Genomic DNA, 16,940 nt, shown 5'->3' with positions numbered 1-16,940 from the left:
TATGTTGGTACGGGTAACCAGTGGATCACACATCGCTGCCAGACTGATATCGTTATTGACCGCATGGTGTACTGTTGATGTCTGGATTTCTGCGGGACGACACCAAAATATCCAGGACCCTACAGGAAGCAGTTTCATTTGGAATGCTCAACATCTGCGTCACCTATTTTCCCTTATATTGTCGGAGGGAATGTCCCCGAATCCTCTTTTATTGTAGGACGCAAACGTGAACCGATTTTCTGAAAGTCTGCGAAATCGGAGCCCATGCACCGTTCACACTCCGAGCAGAATCGGCTGCTTGACAGCTCAAGCGCCTCGAAGTGCTGCGACTCATTGATCAGCACCTGAGCGAAATAGCGCCGCAGAAGACGCTGACGATGTTTCCGAGTATGCCGCAGTTATCCGACTTTATGCAGATAGGACCAGACCTGCTACAATGCGCCTTATCCGTTGCCGAAATATTTTCCCTGGTGGACGCGGAGCACTCTTATGCTATCGATGTGCTGGACAACATATTAGTATAGTGAACCGTTTGAACAACGAATAATGAATTACGATGTAATTACCGCAACAGTGGATAGTTACGGTTTAACAGAACAATCCAGCCGACAGGATAAACATGGACAGAACTTTTTCTTTGATGGACCTGGTAGCACCGGGAAGCCGTTTCTGTTCGAAATTATTATTGCGTAAACGGGATGCTAAAAACTAATAATAGGCTCTCGAGGGCCGCATGTGGCCCGTGGGCCGTAGTTTGGAGACCCCTGCTATAGAAGATCGCGCCCTCGATTACGTTCTGCAGGACGTTATAGGAAATCGTCGAACGTTCGGTGATAAGGTGGTGCTGGTATGTGGCGACTTTCGACAGATACTGCCAATCGTTTTGCTTGGTACCAATATCCAGGTCCTGCAGCAGTGCATCCGGCGGAGCATGCTGGGGGGCAAATTTAGGGTATTGTGTTTGCGGGAAAACATGCGTGTGCTGACAGCCCAGACTGTTCAAGATGCTGAAGAGCGGAAAGAGTTCGTAGAATACGACATTCCCGGGATTCGATAAGGCGTATACCAAGATACCACGGAACTCGATGTTACCTGGAACACATGATCCGAAAGATAAAATAAAAATTTATCGCAAACAGTGTGTATTTTGATAAAAAAAATTCCAACCGGTACACCATTCACAATTCTATTTGTAGTACATTAAGTAAAGAAAATTATCAAATCCTATACACTGCAATGTTTGTTATAAATAATATTAGCACACAAAAAATTATTTTACAGAGGATACAGAGGATTACTGAGGACAAAGGAATGACAAAATGATTATTTGAAGAGCAATTCTTATATCGTTGATAAGACGTATATGTCCCAATAAACGTTGCGTTGCCCTGTAACCGGGCCATTTTAACTAGTGTATTAGTGATGTGCTATATGGCGACTCCGATCCGACTCCGACTATTGTTAGTTCGATTCCGACTCCGACAAAATGGAACCACTAGATCCGCCCGGAGTCGGAGTCGTTCGGAGTCGTCCGGAATCGACGATTCCGAACGACTCCGAACGACTCCGAACGACTCCGACTCCGAACGACTCCGGACGACTCCGAACGACTCCGGACGACTCCAAACGACTCCAAACGACTCCGAACGACTCCGACTCCGGGCGACTCCGGACGACTCCGAATGACTCCGACGACTCCGAACGACTCCGAACGACTCCGAACGACTCCGAACGACTCCGAACGACTCCGGACGACTCCGAACGACTCCGGACGACTCCGACTCCGGGCGACTCCGACTCCGGGCGACTCCGGACGACTCCGGATGACTCCAACTCCTGGCGACTACGGGCGACTCCGGGCGACTCCGGGCGACTCCGTACGACTCCGGACGATTCCGAACGACTCCGGATATTGCAGCGCGGACCTTCCTTCCGGAGTCGATTCCGAATTTATCGGAGTCGGATCGGAGTCGACTTCGGATTTTTGCCAACTTTACCCATCACTATAGTGTATATCAAGTCATGGAAAAATTAAACAACCACAACGTGAAGATAAATGCAGAAAAGTCAGAGTTTTACAAAACAAGTATAGAATATTTAGGTCATACTTAAAAATAATTACAAATAAGTTACAAGTAATTACAAATGAGGGAGTACAACCGATGGAATCAAAAGTCAAAGCTATCGCTAATGCGCCAACATCGAATAACGTCAGTCAGTTACAAGCATATTTAGGGTTGCTTAATTATTACCATAGATTCAAATGTGTCAACTACTTTATACCCTTTATATACCCTATTTATATTGCTGCGAAAGGGAATAATGTTCAAATGGACCGAGTCGTGTCAAAAAGCATTTGAATTATCAGAAAGACTACTAGGGTAAATGTACCTATAGTGGTGCTAGTACCAATAGTGGTGGTATTGCACTAAAATGTGGTTCATATGGCAAATTAAAAGTAATTAAGTTATTTACGTTAGTGTGAAATGTTCTTTAGCCTTTTACAAAGGGTTTTAAAGTTAAATGGGGCCATTCCGTTACAGAATGACCGAAAATTCCATTATTTTGTGAAATGTGTCAACATTTTTCCAAAATCCTTATGATTTCATAACGATACTCATATTTATGTTAACGTTCTAAATGACCAAATAACAACGCAATTATTAGTTTTTTAACATAATTGTTATCAAATGATATTATTTTATTCAAATTCATTGGCTTTTGACCATATTTATGCATTTTTAAGTGTTTTTTACCATAGTGCCATTATAGGTACACAAAACAGGCATGTTCCTATAGTGGTTATAGTTATAAAATCAATAAAAACAGGTCGTTTTAGATTTTTTCGAGAATATTTTTGACATTTCGTACTGTTTTCACTAAAATAAGCAACAAAAATGAGTTTTCTGTAAATAATTTACCTAACAAAGGCCAAAATTCGCTTATTCTACTGAGTGAAAAATCGACTTCAAATCAAGCAAACTCTTCTGGGTATGGGTTGAGGACAGGTGTGATGCAATACTTAAGTCAAGAGTTTCATCGATCAAATTTATACATTTTTTACGATCACATTACGCAAGAAACCAATATTATGGCAGTAATCCCTGCTATTCATACGAAAACAGCATCGAAATTAAATTTAATGGATATTATACAATGTTTTTAAGGCATCTTTGTTTACCACCAATATAGGAACACAATACGACGACTATAGGAACCATACCACCATTATAGGTACAACGAAGCAGTCACAAAAATATGTATTTTTTCGTAAATTTGATGTGTTTCCTGGTGAAAATGATTGTGATTGCGAAGATAAAACATATTTCAATTGCTATGTGTTAAAATATTCAGAAATTGTCCTTCCTGACACTTTAAATCCATTAAAACACCACTACAAATTGCACCACTATTGGTACTTTTACCCTATGTGAAAGCAAAATGTTAGTCTCATATAACCCCGAAAGCCCGTTAGTATTGCAAGTAGATGCGAGCCCTTACGGGGTAGGAGCAATTTTATCACATGTCATAAATAAGTCAGAAATCCCAATCATGTTTGGGTCGGCATCGCTTTCAGAAGCGCAAAAGAATTACGCTCAAGCCCTTAGGAAAGCGTTAGCAGTAGTATTAGGAGTTATGAAATTTCACAATTACTTGTACGGTCGTTAATTCAAATTAGTTACGGGCAACAGTGGTCAAAAAGATTTTCAATCCTACGAGAGGAACGTCGAAAATTGCGGTTGCAAGAATGCAGAGGTGGTCGTTGCTTTTAGCAAATTATGAGAACACAACAGAGCATATAGCGGGAAAAAGTATGAGTAACGTGGATGCTCTGTCGCGATTACCATTATTAGCAGAAAACCAGATTGAAGATACAAGGATAGGTCTCAAAACAATGGAAGAAGAAACAATAGATCAGGAAACAATAAAAAAATGTCAAAAAGCTGATGAAGAAATATGAGAAATATTAAAAAGGGGTGGCCAAAACAACTCAAGTCGAACATGAATCCTTATTTCAACATGAGATATAATTTTGGAATTGAAGAAGATGTATTATACTTCAATGAAAGGGTAGTAGTGCCAAAAAAGATAATAACAAAGATACTGGATCAGTTACATGGTAATCATGAGGGAATTGTTCGAATGAAAATGCTCCTAAGGCAACATTTGTGGTGGAGGAAAATGAATAAGGACATTACCAAATATGTACAAAGATGTGAGGTTTGTCAAGCACATCCACCGGATGCCAAAGAAGTTGTGAATACGAGTTGGAAAAGAGCAGAACAACCTTTTGAAAGAGTACACGTTGATTTATTCTATTTTGAGTCATGGACATTTTTGATAGTAGTAGATGCGTACACAAAATACATCGATATGAAACATACAGTTAGAGTGAATCTTCACCTATTTTGGAAATCCAAAGGAGTTAGTATCGGATAATGGTCCAATTCACATTCATGCTTGGAGATGTTTAGAGAGTTTTTGGAAAAAACATAAAGTAAAGGTTACCAAATCACCACCATATCATCCGCAATCCAATAGTTTGGCAGAAGGAGGGGTAAGAACGGTTAAAGAAGTCTTAAGTAAATTTCTACTCGACGAAAAGTGAAAACCATTACCTTTAACGAGAAAAATCAACATATTTCTGATTAACTATAAAAATACTCCTCATTCAATAACCAAGGTTACGCCATCCAGTGTTGTATTGTCCTATAGACCGAGAACCTCATACGAATTAGCGAACACCTTTATACATAATCCAGCCAGGAAGTCAATTCAACAAATCGACCTTGGGGAGAGAAAAGCAAGAAAGAAGGCGTTCCATACAGTTAAAACGAAAACACAACCTCATTTTGAAGACATTATGCGATAGATCACAGCCTCACAGAAATCATTTTGAGGATATTATGCGATAGATTACAGGCATAATTTCAAAAAGAATTAGCAAGTTTGTTCATCTAATAAATTTAAATGGAAACGCTAGGATTGTTCATGTCAATCAGATTAGAAAACAAGTTAGTCCAAGACCGTATGACACTCCTATAGAAATCAATCAGACCAACGCAAGAAAACGTAAGAGAGTTTAAAGCAACAACACATAATCATACCGAAATAAGAAAACGAAAACGAAGTGAGTCCGAATCACCACTTATTAGAAGCTCGGACAGATTACGAGGACAGCCTCGAAAGAAATATTGCAAATAATAGTCGGCATCGCGAATAAATGAACACATTTTAACAGTCGTTTAAAGTTCATTTTGGTTTAACCGAGTTCATTTGTTGTTCATTCCTGTTAAATTAAACGACCGTCAAAACAGTTAACGACTGCTCGATATCGCATACAGGCAAACACAAGGAAAAACATCGAGCAGTATAATTAAACGACTGTTAATTTGTATTGCATACGCTCTTGACAGTCGTTTGTTTAACGATGGCATAGGACCAGTCGTTAAAATTAACAAATGAACTCAATACGTTCACGATACCAAATTCTAGCTATTTTTAACGACTCTGGTTAATTTTTGACGACTGTTAACTTGTAACCATTTCTTTCGCGATGCCGGCTAATGCAAATACAAGTTAAGCGGGGAGAGTAGTGTTGTGTATGCGTGAGAGATTAGGTTAAGGATAAATTGTATAAGTAATTGTAAGAGTAGATTGTAACTTGTATTGGTAATAAAGGTCAGTCGAATAGAGAAGGTCAAGCGATTCGGATTTCACAATAGTAACATATTATTATGAATCTATTTTAATGATGTTATTCAGTTTATACTGATTTGCTTAAAAATAATTTAAGAAACCTATTGTTGAACCATATGTATTTTAGCCGTTGACATTTTTCACGGTGAAATATTTTTTTCGAAAAGACAGAACATTTGAAGAATAAAACGGTAAATTTCAATTTTTAGCCCGATCAAAACGGTAAACTTGAACCGCTTATACAATATGACATGCACTTCGATCCACTCAGAATTTCACGCTTTGTTCACGGTGAAAACTAGTGATCATCGGGAAATGATAAGGAAACGCATTTAAATATTTATTTGAGCTTTTTTACAGTCTCAATAGTTGGGGAGTTGTTGTGGTGTACGATGAGTAATATTCCGATTAATATTCAATAAAACATAGCTGTAAAACCAGAATTTCACATTCACGCAAGGCCTAAAGCGGCCTTAAGCTATTTCATTATTGCATTATATAATACAAAACCCAAGTGACATTTGTTCTACATTTTTAACCATGATCTGGTTGAATGATGCTCATAATACCAAAAATGTGTATTTATGCGTAATAAACCAAAATAATAAGTGTGTCAAAATTACGTTTTTGCATTTGTATGACCTTCTTCAATTGAATAATTATGGCGTTCAATTCGTTTTTAATATATTTGTTTTAATATTTAATGAAAAAACTGTTCATTTTATGCGGCGTTATTTTGTAAAAATCGGTGGTTTTTGTATAAAAAGACTATACGACCTTACTGGACCTTAAGAATTGAAAACGTTTTTACCCAAAGGATAGAGAAAAAAGCAACGAGAACGTTCCATCACAATCGATTTTAAGGGCTTGTTCTATAAATCCCATAACTGCATCCCCTACAAACAACGAGCGGGATATTTTATCATGGTGTGTGTAAAAACCTAGAGTTAAGCGGATAATCGGTGTAAAATACACGGAGGCGAGAGCGCGTTTTGGTTTCGACACAGTTTTGGCACTAACACAGTTACACATGTGGAAATGTGTGCGTTCATTTTCGGCCAGCTCGCCCAGTTTGATCTGCTCGCAGCGCTGTGCTGATGTCGGTGTCTCGCTTGCACTGCTGCACCGAAAGTTCCTCTGTGTGCTCTCATTCTTGCTACCACACGAAATCGTCAGTACAGCTCAAGGATCGGCAGCGGACGGCCGCACGTGCGTCAGCTTAAGTCCTGAACGATTGGTGTTATGATTTTGTAAAGTGTTCAAGTGTTCAAGTGTTGTGCGAATTGAAATGAAGCTGCGCGAATGATTCGTAATGCATGTTATGTACATCGCGCAGCTTCATTTCGTACCTTTTTTTATGTTTATAACAGGATCTACGCAGATATTCGGCCACTTCAACGTTTGCATCGATGGAGCGATTGATTTGATTTTAGTTTAATATTGTGTATGTAAATGTGTGAAATCGTGTAAAGTTATGTAAATGTTTGAATAAAGTGATGAAAAAAAGATCGACGCGTGTTTGTTTTTTTGTTTAGCTTTAGATAACAAAAAAATACGCGCGAGTGTGAGCGATCGCTGAACGAAAGAAACGCACACAGCGCAACACGAAAGAAACAAACACATGCACACGAAAGGATGCTCGCGCATGGGCGCGAGCATTTAGAGAGCGCACCGTGTATTTTGTATGGGAGCGGGAGAGAACCGTGGTACCCGTTCCCGCCCCCTTTTGAAGCCTACCCTACTAGCAATGAGAATGAAAAAGTGTGCGACTTTCAGGCGAGGGGCATGTAGAAGCATGGGGAGACGGTTGGAAATACGCGGAATTACGCGGAGGCGCGAGCGTGTTTTGGTTTCTACACAGTTTTTGCACTCACACAACTACACATGTGTGAATGTGTGCGTTCACTTTCAGCCTGCGCGCTCAGTTTGGTTTTCTCGCAGCGGCATGCGGGTATTGGTGTCTCGCTCGCTCTAGTGCAGCGAGTGTTCCTCTGAGCGCTCCCTTTCTTGCCACCACACGAAATCGTCAGTTCAGCTCAAGCGTTCGCCGTGAAAGGCTGCGCGCGTGTTAGCCTAAGTCCCGGGCGATCGAAGTTTCGCTAAGTGTTGAAGTGTTGTGCACATTGAAATGAAGCTGCGCTTTTCTTTCACCATTTATCTTAAATGTGTGATATGCGCTTATTTTTGCTGTATCGAACATCAACAACGGGATCCACGCAGTTTGACGGCTCTTTGAAATACGACGATTTTTTTATATTAAGAATTTGTGTGATTTTGTGGCAAGATTGTGTGAAGCTATGTGTGAAAATGCCCCTTTATTTGCAATAAAAGTGATAAAACATAAACCAAGTTTGATGTGTTCAAGTTTTTGTTTTGATTCGGGTGTACCAAGTCCGAATGAAGGAAAGCGCACAGCGCGCTACGAAAGAAACGAGTGGGAGGGGGTGTCAGTCCAGCGCAGCGCAATTCGCTGGAATCAAGTGGGAGGGGGTACCAGTTCAGCGCTGCGCAAGCCGAAAGAAACGGGAAGGAAGGGGTATGAAGAAAATACGATGAAACAGCGCGAGCGAGCGTTCTTTACAGCGAGAGCGCCTCGTGTATTTTAAAGGCAAGCAAGAGAGCGCATTCTCTCCGTGGTAGCGCTCCATCCGCCATTTTTTTTTCTCAGCCCAAAACAACGGACTTTGGATCCGATCTTGGGCCGGGCCCCCACCGCGTGTTTCTACCTACCCCTCGCCTGAAAATTTCGTTCTCTTTGTCTGTCGGGTAGGAAATCTTCCATCGGCTTAACTCTAGGTTTTTACGCACACCATGATAAAAATTACCCGCTCGTTGTCCCCGACAGACAAAGAGAGCGAAATTTACAGGCGAGGGGCATGTAGAAACAGGGGGAAGGGGTTCGGTCGATTTTGTATTGGCCGCCATAGTCGAGCGGAAGCGATTTTTTTCCGAATTGAGAGTGAGCGCGCGCAGCGCTCTCTCGCATGCCTTCAAATTACACGGGGCGCTCTCGCGATACAAAACAGCTGATCAGCTGATACCCCCTCCCTCCCGTTTATTCCTCTCGCGCTGCGCTGGATGCGCGGATCAGCTGTTCTTGCTCTCTCGCGTTTCTTTCGGTTTGCGCTGCGCTGTTGCCGCACTTGCGCGCTGCGCTGAACACCCCCTCCCCCTCGTTTCTTTCGTTGCGCGTTGTGCGCTGTGCGCTTTCGTTCACTTTGATTTGCTGCGTAATAAAATCGCATGCATCGAAATAAATTTAATTACATCAAACTCGTTTGATATTTTAACACTTTATTGAAACTTAAGGCACAGTTCCACACATCGCTAACCACAATCTTGCCACAAAACCACACATATTTTTTATTATAAATAAATTAAAAAAATCGTCACTTCAAGCACCCGCTTTACTGCCTGTATGTTGTTCATGTTGAATACTGTAAAAAAAGCATTGAAATAAAGCAACATAATTTACATATTCATGTTGAATTATGAAAGATTAACGCTGCTTTATTTCAATGCGCACAACACTTTATCAATAGAAAATACGGCCGAGGCCGTAATAATGTGAATTGAAATAAACAACACTTCAACACTTCACTTCAAATTACATCGAGCGCCCGGGACTTAGGCTAAAACGCGCGCGGCCTCACACTGCGAAGGCTTGAACTGTACTGACGATTTTGTGTGGTAGCAAGAAAGGGAACGCACGAGGAACACTCGCTGCACTAGTGCGAGCGAGACACCGACACCAGCAAGCCGCTGCGAGAAAACCAAACTGAGCGCGCTGGCTGAAAGTGAACGCACACATTCACACATGTGTGATTGTGTGAGTGCGAAAACTGTGTAGAAAGCAAAACACGCTCTCGCCTCCGAGCAATTCCGCGTATTTCCAGCCGTCTCCCCCTGCTTCTACATGCCCCTCGCCTGGAAGACGCACACTTTTACATTCTCATTGCTAGTAGGGCAGTTACCCGCTGCGCAAAGCGACGGAAGGCGTTATGGCGTTCTGAGAATTTTATCATGCCTTCCTTTTCTCTCCAACGGCAAATTTGTCGAGCAGCTCGTCGAGCTGCCCGTCCCTGGCTCCGCCTCATTCCCCTCGCCTGAGCGCGCTGCCGAAGGTTTGGATGTGTTGGTGCGTCAGACGGCCAATCGCTGTCAGCCATCGTCCGTGCTTTTTCCCTCCATAGCGCCATCTCTTTCTCGCGTGTGGTCAATGCTCGCGAGCTGTTGTGGCGCCTAAAAAAGCCGTTAACAAACATTGCGACGATGAAGTTACATTTTCACAAATCAAACCAGAAAAGCGCAATAAGTTCAATTGCTTCAATGTAAAAATGACCAAGGAAACGCCAGCTCACGCGCAGAACCCTAATTCGCATTGACACGTTCAGCCCGGCGCTGATTTTCATCAACTTTCCGTTCCACCAGCATCAAGAACGCAAGCTGATTATGAAATCGGCATACTGGAAAGTCCACTGGCAGTCCCTGTGGCCTGCCATCGAACTGAACGTGCTAAGCATTAAGCATAACACTAAGCTGTTGATTTTGTTTGTTGTGGATTACATAGATATGCTAAGCATCCTGCGCATGGTTGTGAGTGTGCGTGTGTATGCAAAACTGTCGCCAAATGTAATTTCTTCAGGAATGTTATGATCCATCAGTCAAAGAAAGGAAGGTGTGCATGATAGTGGCGGATTAGGGGAATCGGGGTCCCTAGGCGGAATGACGAGTTGAGGCGCCTCTAAATGGTAACTGATGACAGGGAGGAGGGGGTACTGGCACACAGCTGTTGGGAAATAGAACAGTATACTTAAATTGCCGGAAGGGGAGGGGGGGGGGGTGGCCATAGGACCCCTACGATCATCGGTCACAGGCCCTAAAATTGTTGTCGCCATGGGTGGGGGGGGGGGGGGGGGGGGAGGTGCAAATGGTTCTCCTGCCACGAAGCCCCAATGACCATCTTTCCGGGGGCCCTTGTCGCTAACACTCTGTCCACTTGTAGACATACGGCATACTACAGACTAGAGATCTTCGGTGACCGCCTAGTCCGCCTACCGTTAGATCCACCGCAGGTTCATGACGGGGTTTTTTTTTACTGTGGATGTGCATCCTTCCCCCTGCCTGCTGCGTATGCACCGGGCAGGAGACAGTGTGGCAGTATGCAGGTTGCACACTGGATAGGAGCGGGCCCGCGGCACCGCCATCATTCCGCACATCTGCATGCCCGTCGTGGGTTCTAACCGCGTATGAACCGTCCACCGTAGCAAGAGGTGACTATCCGGCTACGTGGTACTCAAGTCCTGAAAAGGCCGGCATGATCGCGTTGGCTATAACGCCAATAATAATAATAATAATAAGAAGAAGAAGAACTTAGCATAGCAGTTCACAATCGGGGAAGGTTTTTGTTTTGACTTTGTTGCTGCCGGGCTACCGCTGTGACGAGACAAATACACGGAATGCACTCGACCAAAACATGAACCTACCGATCCGAACCCATGCCAAGGCATTGCCGGTCAACCGGCGTCATGATAACTACTCCAAACTAACAAGCCACCAGATTCTGGACGGACAGGTGCAGCACCATACGCGCACCGTAATAAACAAATCCAGAATCCTCTTTTTATACAGTTTAAGGGAAGTTTAAGGTGCCAGGAAAATAGCTCGAAAATCAGATTTTCGAGCTCGAAAATGTCAATTGGGAACTCTTTATGGCGTTGCAATAATACTTACAGGTTGCAGAACAGGAGCACTCTCCACCATGGAGCATAACTCCATCTGTAAAAGAAAGAAATAATTAATAAGATGGACAAAAGGATATGTTTATTTTTGAATGCCAAAAGGAGTGATAGAATTTAAGTTGAATTTGAAACGTCAAGATTTTATCTTTTGTCAGTTACAAACTACATGTGTTACGTGACGAGCAGAAATTGACAATCTTAAAAAAAAAAAAAACTACATGAAAAAACTTTCTCATCAACAGGCTACAAGTGGTTGCCACCCCTGACCCAAAAGATGAAATTATTGCCCAACTTAAACAAGAAAATGCTAGTCTAAATATGAAAATTTATCTACTCACAGAAACTATTGAAAACATGCAAATCAAACGAACCAAATTTATTAATCTTTTTAATAAAAAAAAGCACAGATAAAATTGATCCAATGGACCGATCCGAAAAGTCTGACTGTTCTTGCTACCCGTTCCATTTGGACGGAAGCAAAGCGACCTCTTCAAAGACGCTCAAAACACGCTTTACAAGAAATAATGACCATACCAAATTGAAACAGTTCTCTTTTCAATAACCGTATATGGCATTTTTTCCTAACACTAACAAACATCCATCACTCTGTTGGCATATGCTTACAAAAACACATACCCTCAGACCCTATTAATATTAGCTGGCATCGCGAAAGAATTTGGTTTAAGGCCGGGCTACATTGATCGTACTCCGTAGTGTAATTTCGATTTTCACTAGCGCATCTGGCGGCGGCTGTCGGAAGCAAATTGATAAACAAATTGAAGCCGCTTCAGAAAATATGTAATTTTTCCATGTTTTTTACTTAATTTGGATGAGAAAAGTTTTGTAAAAGGTAGATGCACATGTCTTGCACGCATTCCATCCATTTTCATGGCAAAAAACGATGGAAAAACTACTTAATTTTGAGATCCGGCACGACCATTCCCTCGACGACCAAAAAAAGCTTCGGTCAGCCGCCGCTAGATGCGCTAGTGAAAATCAAAATTACACCAGAGAGTACGGTCAATGTAGCCCGGCCTTTAAAATTGACAGTCGTTAAAAATTAACCAGAGTCGTTAAAAATTGCTAGAATTTGGCATCGCGATCGCATTGAGTTCATTTGTTAATTTTAACGACTGGTCCTATGCCATCGTTAAGGCCGGGCTACATTGATCGTACTCTCTGGTGTAATTTTGATTTTCACTAGCGCATCTGGCGGCGGCTGACCGAAGCATTTTTCCAAACAATTTGGAGCCGCTTCAGAAAATATGTTATTTTTCCATGTTTTTTACCTTAACTGGACTGGAAAAGCTTTGTAATTGATAGATTAATATGTTTTGCAAGTATTTCAGCCATTTTCGCATCAAAAAACGATGAAAAAACAACTTATGTTTGAGATCCGGCATGACCATTCCCTCGACGACCAAAAAAAGCTTCCACCAGCTTCCGCCAGATGCGCTAGTGAAAATCAAAATTACACTACGGAGTACGATCAATGTAGCCCGGCCTTTAAACAAACGACTGTCAAGAGCGTATGCGATACAAATTAACATTCGTTTAATTATACTGCTCGATTTTTTCCCCGTGTTTGCCTATATGCGATATCGAGCAGTCGTTAACTGTTTTGACGATCGTTAATTTTAACAGGAATGAACAACAAATGAACTCGGTTAAACCAAAATGAACTTTAAACGACTGTTAAAATGTGTTCATTTATTCGCGATGTCGGCTATTTTTTCCAACATATCCGCATTAGTCGTTACAATATCTTCACCAATAGAATCCACAATTGTCAGTCTGTACCTTCCTCCTTCTCTATCCCCTTTTATTGTTGCTCAGGAAATGGAAACTCTGTTACCATACCAGCAATAATACTTAGCGATTTTAATGCCCAACATTCTACCGTTGGAAATCCCAGCTCTAATACCCTTGGTCATATACTACAGGACTATTTTGATACCTGTAGCGTAGAAGTCATTCATAACACCACAGCCACACGTACCTGTCCTACTAGTGGGTCACACTAAGTCACATTCAGCCGGATTCCTGGCCGTCCAGGAAATTCATGGAAACGAAATATTGTTTAATTGTTTAATTGTTTATTTCTCGTTCAATGGATAGCAATGGATCCATGTGAATGTTCTTAAGTCTAATATTAGTTTAAAATAAGTAGACAGATCAACTTAATAATTAATTTCTAAGTAGCAGACCGACTAGCAATTGCAGGACGTAACAACCCGGCCTTCCTGCTTCCTGATTTCATTCGCCTTAGCAAAACCATCGTCGCTATTAGCTGGAATGGTTATTGGATTAGCAGCGGCCGCTCTTTCCTGAGAATCATCAAGACCACAACACCACTATGGAGAGACCATCACACCCAGACCAGAGAATCTTATCACGACTCCGGATAGGACACACCATGGTCATGGATATACTGCGGAACGCATCTCCGCAAATTGGGCCACAGCATCGACCCCATCCTATCACCAGACAGCGATTGACAAACGTAAACTTTTTAAATTCCTTCGAATAACTAATCTTTATAAAGAACTCTAACCAAAACCACATATGAACATACATTTTTTATTAAATCAACAGATAATAGCTTCAAGTAAGCAAATGGCTTGCAAAGAAGAATGTTAATTTTTTATTTTAGAATTAATCTACAGATTAAAAGAGGCAAATGAAACCAATTGGCACAAAGTCTCTATTAAAACAAAAGAAACAAAATAAACAATACTTACAGAAGCTTCTCCACCTTCTGCTGTTGGAACCATCTGTAATAGAACGAAATAATTAATAATGTTCGAGCAAATGTTTAATTTATTCATTCTAAAGGCCGGGCTACATTGATCGTACTCCTGAGTGTAATTTTTGTGAACGCGTACGCCATCTAGCGGCGGCGGGTCGAAGCTAGAGGCTGGTATAATTTATCTGTCAAAAAGTGTTTTGGGTCCAGGAGGCTATAATTTTACCCAATCATGGAAAGATGTTGGAAGATGGGGAAAAATGTTGCCTAGCGCTTTGTATGAATGACGATTTATCCACCAACAACAATTAACGGCCTATTTTGTTGCAATTTATGGACGTTTACAAACATTTCATACGGCATACAAGTTGCCTGCTCGAAACTTGATGAGACACCAAGTATGAATAATTTTGACACATAAATTATACCGACATCTAGCTTGCGCTGGTCGTCGCCAGATGCGCTAGTGAAAATAAAACTTACACTTGCGAGTACGAACAATGTAGCCCGGCCTTAATAGTCGTATAGATTTCAAAGTTTTATTGATGATCTGTTTTGATTCATGGGATGTATTAATAATTATTAACGACCGATTCGTATAAAAAGTGTAATTGCTGACAGAGGGCGACATGTTAAATTTTTAAACACAGCCACACATACCTGTCCTACTAGTGGGCATGGTACTATTTTAGATGTTTGTGCTATCTTCTTTTCTATAGCCTCTAGTTTTTTCTGTTTACATCCATAACAATACCCATGGCAGTGATCACTATCCACTTTTTGTCCAAAGCCATCAACTAACCCACAGCCCTCAAAAACGTCCCAGGTGGAAATATGAAATAAAACAGTTGCCCTTGCCAACAGTTCCCTTGTGAAATAAAACAGTTGCCCTTGCCATTAAGACTCGGCGTAAAGCACTGAAGAGTCTTCAACGTTCAAGAAAAACAGACAATATTTGTTCTCCGTTCTTGGCCGATCAATGCCGAGAAGCCAGTCGGGAATCAAGAGAAGTCGTTACATTTACGAAAAATCTATTTTGGGGCAAATTTGTTTTTAAAATTAACCCTAAGACAACCATCAAAGTAATATTCCAGAAAGTAGCAATTTTATCGGGTAACAACCACAAATCTGCACCAATCATTCTAAAACAGAAAACATCATCATTCCACCATCAGAAATACCTGAGGGCTTAGCTAGATACTTTATGATACATCTGCAACAATCATCCATCCCACCCATTGATAAAATTACAATATTATTTTTTCTCTTGATGAGCTATTTGGATTCTTAATAAAAGCCGTGGCATGTCGTGAGGCCCGGACAATATTGGTTATCCAATGCTTCAAAATTTCCCTTACCGGTCGAGAACAGTCCTCTTTCAGATTTACTATAATATTTGGTGTTCCGGAAACATAGCGGATAACTGGAAAACCTGTTTCACATTTCCTTTTCTAAAACACAATAAACCACCATATGCAATATATACCGCCCCATTTCTCTGCTGAATTGCATTGGCAAAATCATGGAGAGAACGATAAATAGAAGACCGATGAAAGAATTACAAGACCGTTACCTCCTTAGTACCAATAAACACGCCTTTAGAGGTTGTAAAGGTGCTGAGACATATTTTGCCGAACTAATGATATATTTCTTGTCTCAGCATCTAACAATATAATTGAATCACGCACAACTTTACAAGGAATCAATGTAGTTCACAAATGGTCACGTTGGACCGGTTACACAATTTCACACTCCAAATCCAAAATACTTCACATCTGCAATAGCAAATATCATACTCTAAAACCCATAACATACAAGAACTCAGTAATACCAAACATACGCACAGATTTTTGATCATCGCATAACATTTAAAGCACATACTACACGGGTCAAAAGAGAAGCGAAATTAATCTATTATCTATCATATTAATCTTTTCAGAATGCTTTGTACCGGTCAACATCGCGCCTCCCGCCAAACACAACTTCAAAACATCTGTAAACGAAGTAGCCGTGTAATCGAAGTAGTCTTTAATATATTTAGGAACGATCGATTCATTTAGTTAGTCGCAAATCATTCATTGACGAGAACGGTCATATAAAAGAACTTGTTAAAATAAAAAAAAACTTCCAAAGTATTTCAAAGAACAGAGTTCCTTTATCATCAATAGTTGGCTTCTACCAAAACTTCTCTACGGAATTGAAATAGTTTCCCGGCAACGGAAAATTTTTCGAAAACAAATAGCACCAATCTACCATACCGCACATTCGCTGTGCCACTGGGGCTTATGTCACAAGGCCCATAGCATCACTTCTGTGTGAAAGCGGACTTCAACCTTTCGACCACATCATAACCGACAAGATAGTAGCAGCTAAAGGACGAATGATTGATAAAAACATCAAGGCCGATGCCCTCATTCAAACGGCAAACGCCGATTTCATCACGCTTTTTTTTGATTTTTAAAGAGACTTTGAGCCTTTCGGCTTCATTCGCCTCTGCTTAAACTACTTAAACCTAACAATCTTCTCACGCAGGGCATTTCCTCCCTGCGTAAATCTTAATCCGGGTTTGCTCGGTTTCCTTAAAACTATGCTTAAAACTAAAAGCAGGGTGGCCACTCGAATCAGGATTTTAAATTCCCGGTTTATTCTCGGTTTTTCCCGGATTTTTTGGAGTTTTCCCGGTTCACGATGCTTCGTCTGTCGGTTTTATCGATACTTCAATTCCAAATTATTATGTCATAGGTTTTCAAAAA

General features: G+C 41.2%; 1 protein-coding gene across 4 annotated transcripts in view; it reads right to left on the bottom strand.

Annotated features, from left to right (window-relative positions):
* Nucleotides 1-16,940, bottom strand: part of LOC120959293 (transcriptional regulatory protein AlgP-like) — a 93,311-nt gene that overhangs the window by 53,723 nt on the left and 22,648 nt on the right. For all 4 annotated transcript variants that reach the window (XM_049610216.1, XM_049610217.1, XM_049610218.1 and 1 more), the window contains 2 exons: nt 14,183-14,215; nt 11,434-11,478 (listed from right to left, as the gene is read on the bottom strand). In XM_049610216.1, coding sequence (XP_049466173.1) covers nt 11,434-11,478; nt 14,183-14,215 — 78 coding nt within the window. The remainder of the gene's footprint in view (nt 1-11,433; nt 11,479-14,182; nt 14,216-16,940) is intronic.

The sequence above is a fragment of the Anopheles coluzzii genome, chromosome 3 (genome assembly GCF_943734685.1).
Source record: "Anopheles coluzzii chromosome 3, AcolN3, whole genome shotgun sequence".
Taxonomy (NCBI): domain Eukaryota; kingdom Metazoa; phylum Arthropoda; class Insecta; order Diptera; family Culicidae; genus Anopheles; species Anopheles coluzzii.
This window is presented reverse-complemented; position numbering and strand designations above follow the sequence as displayed.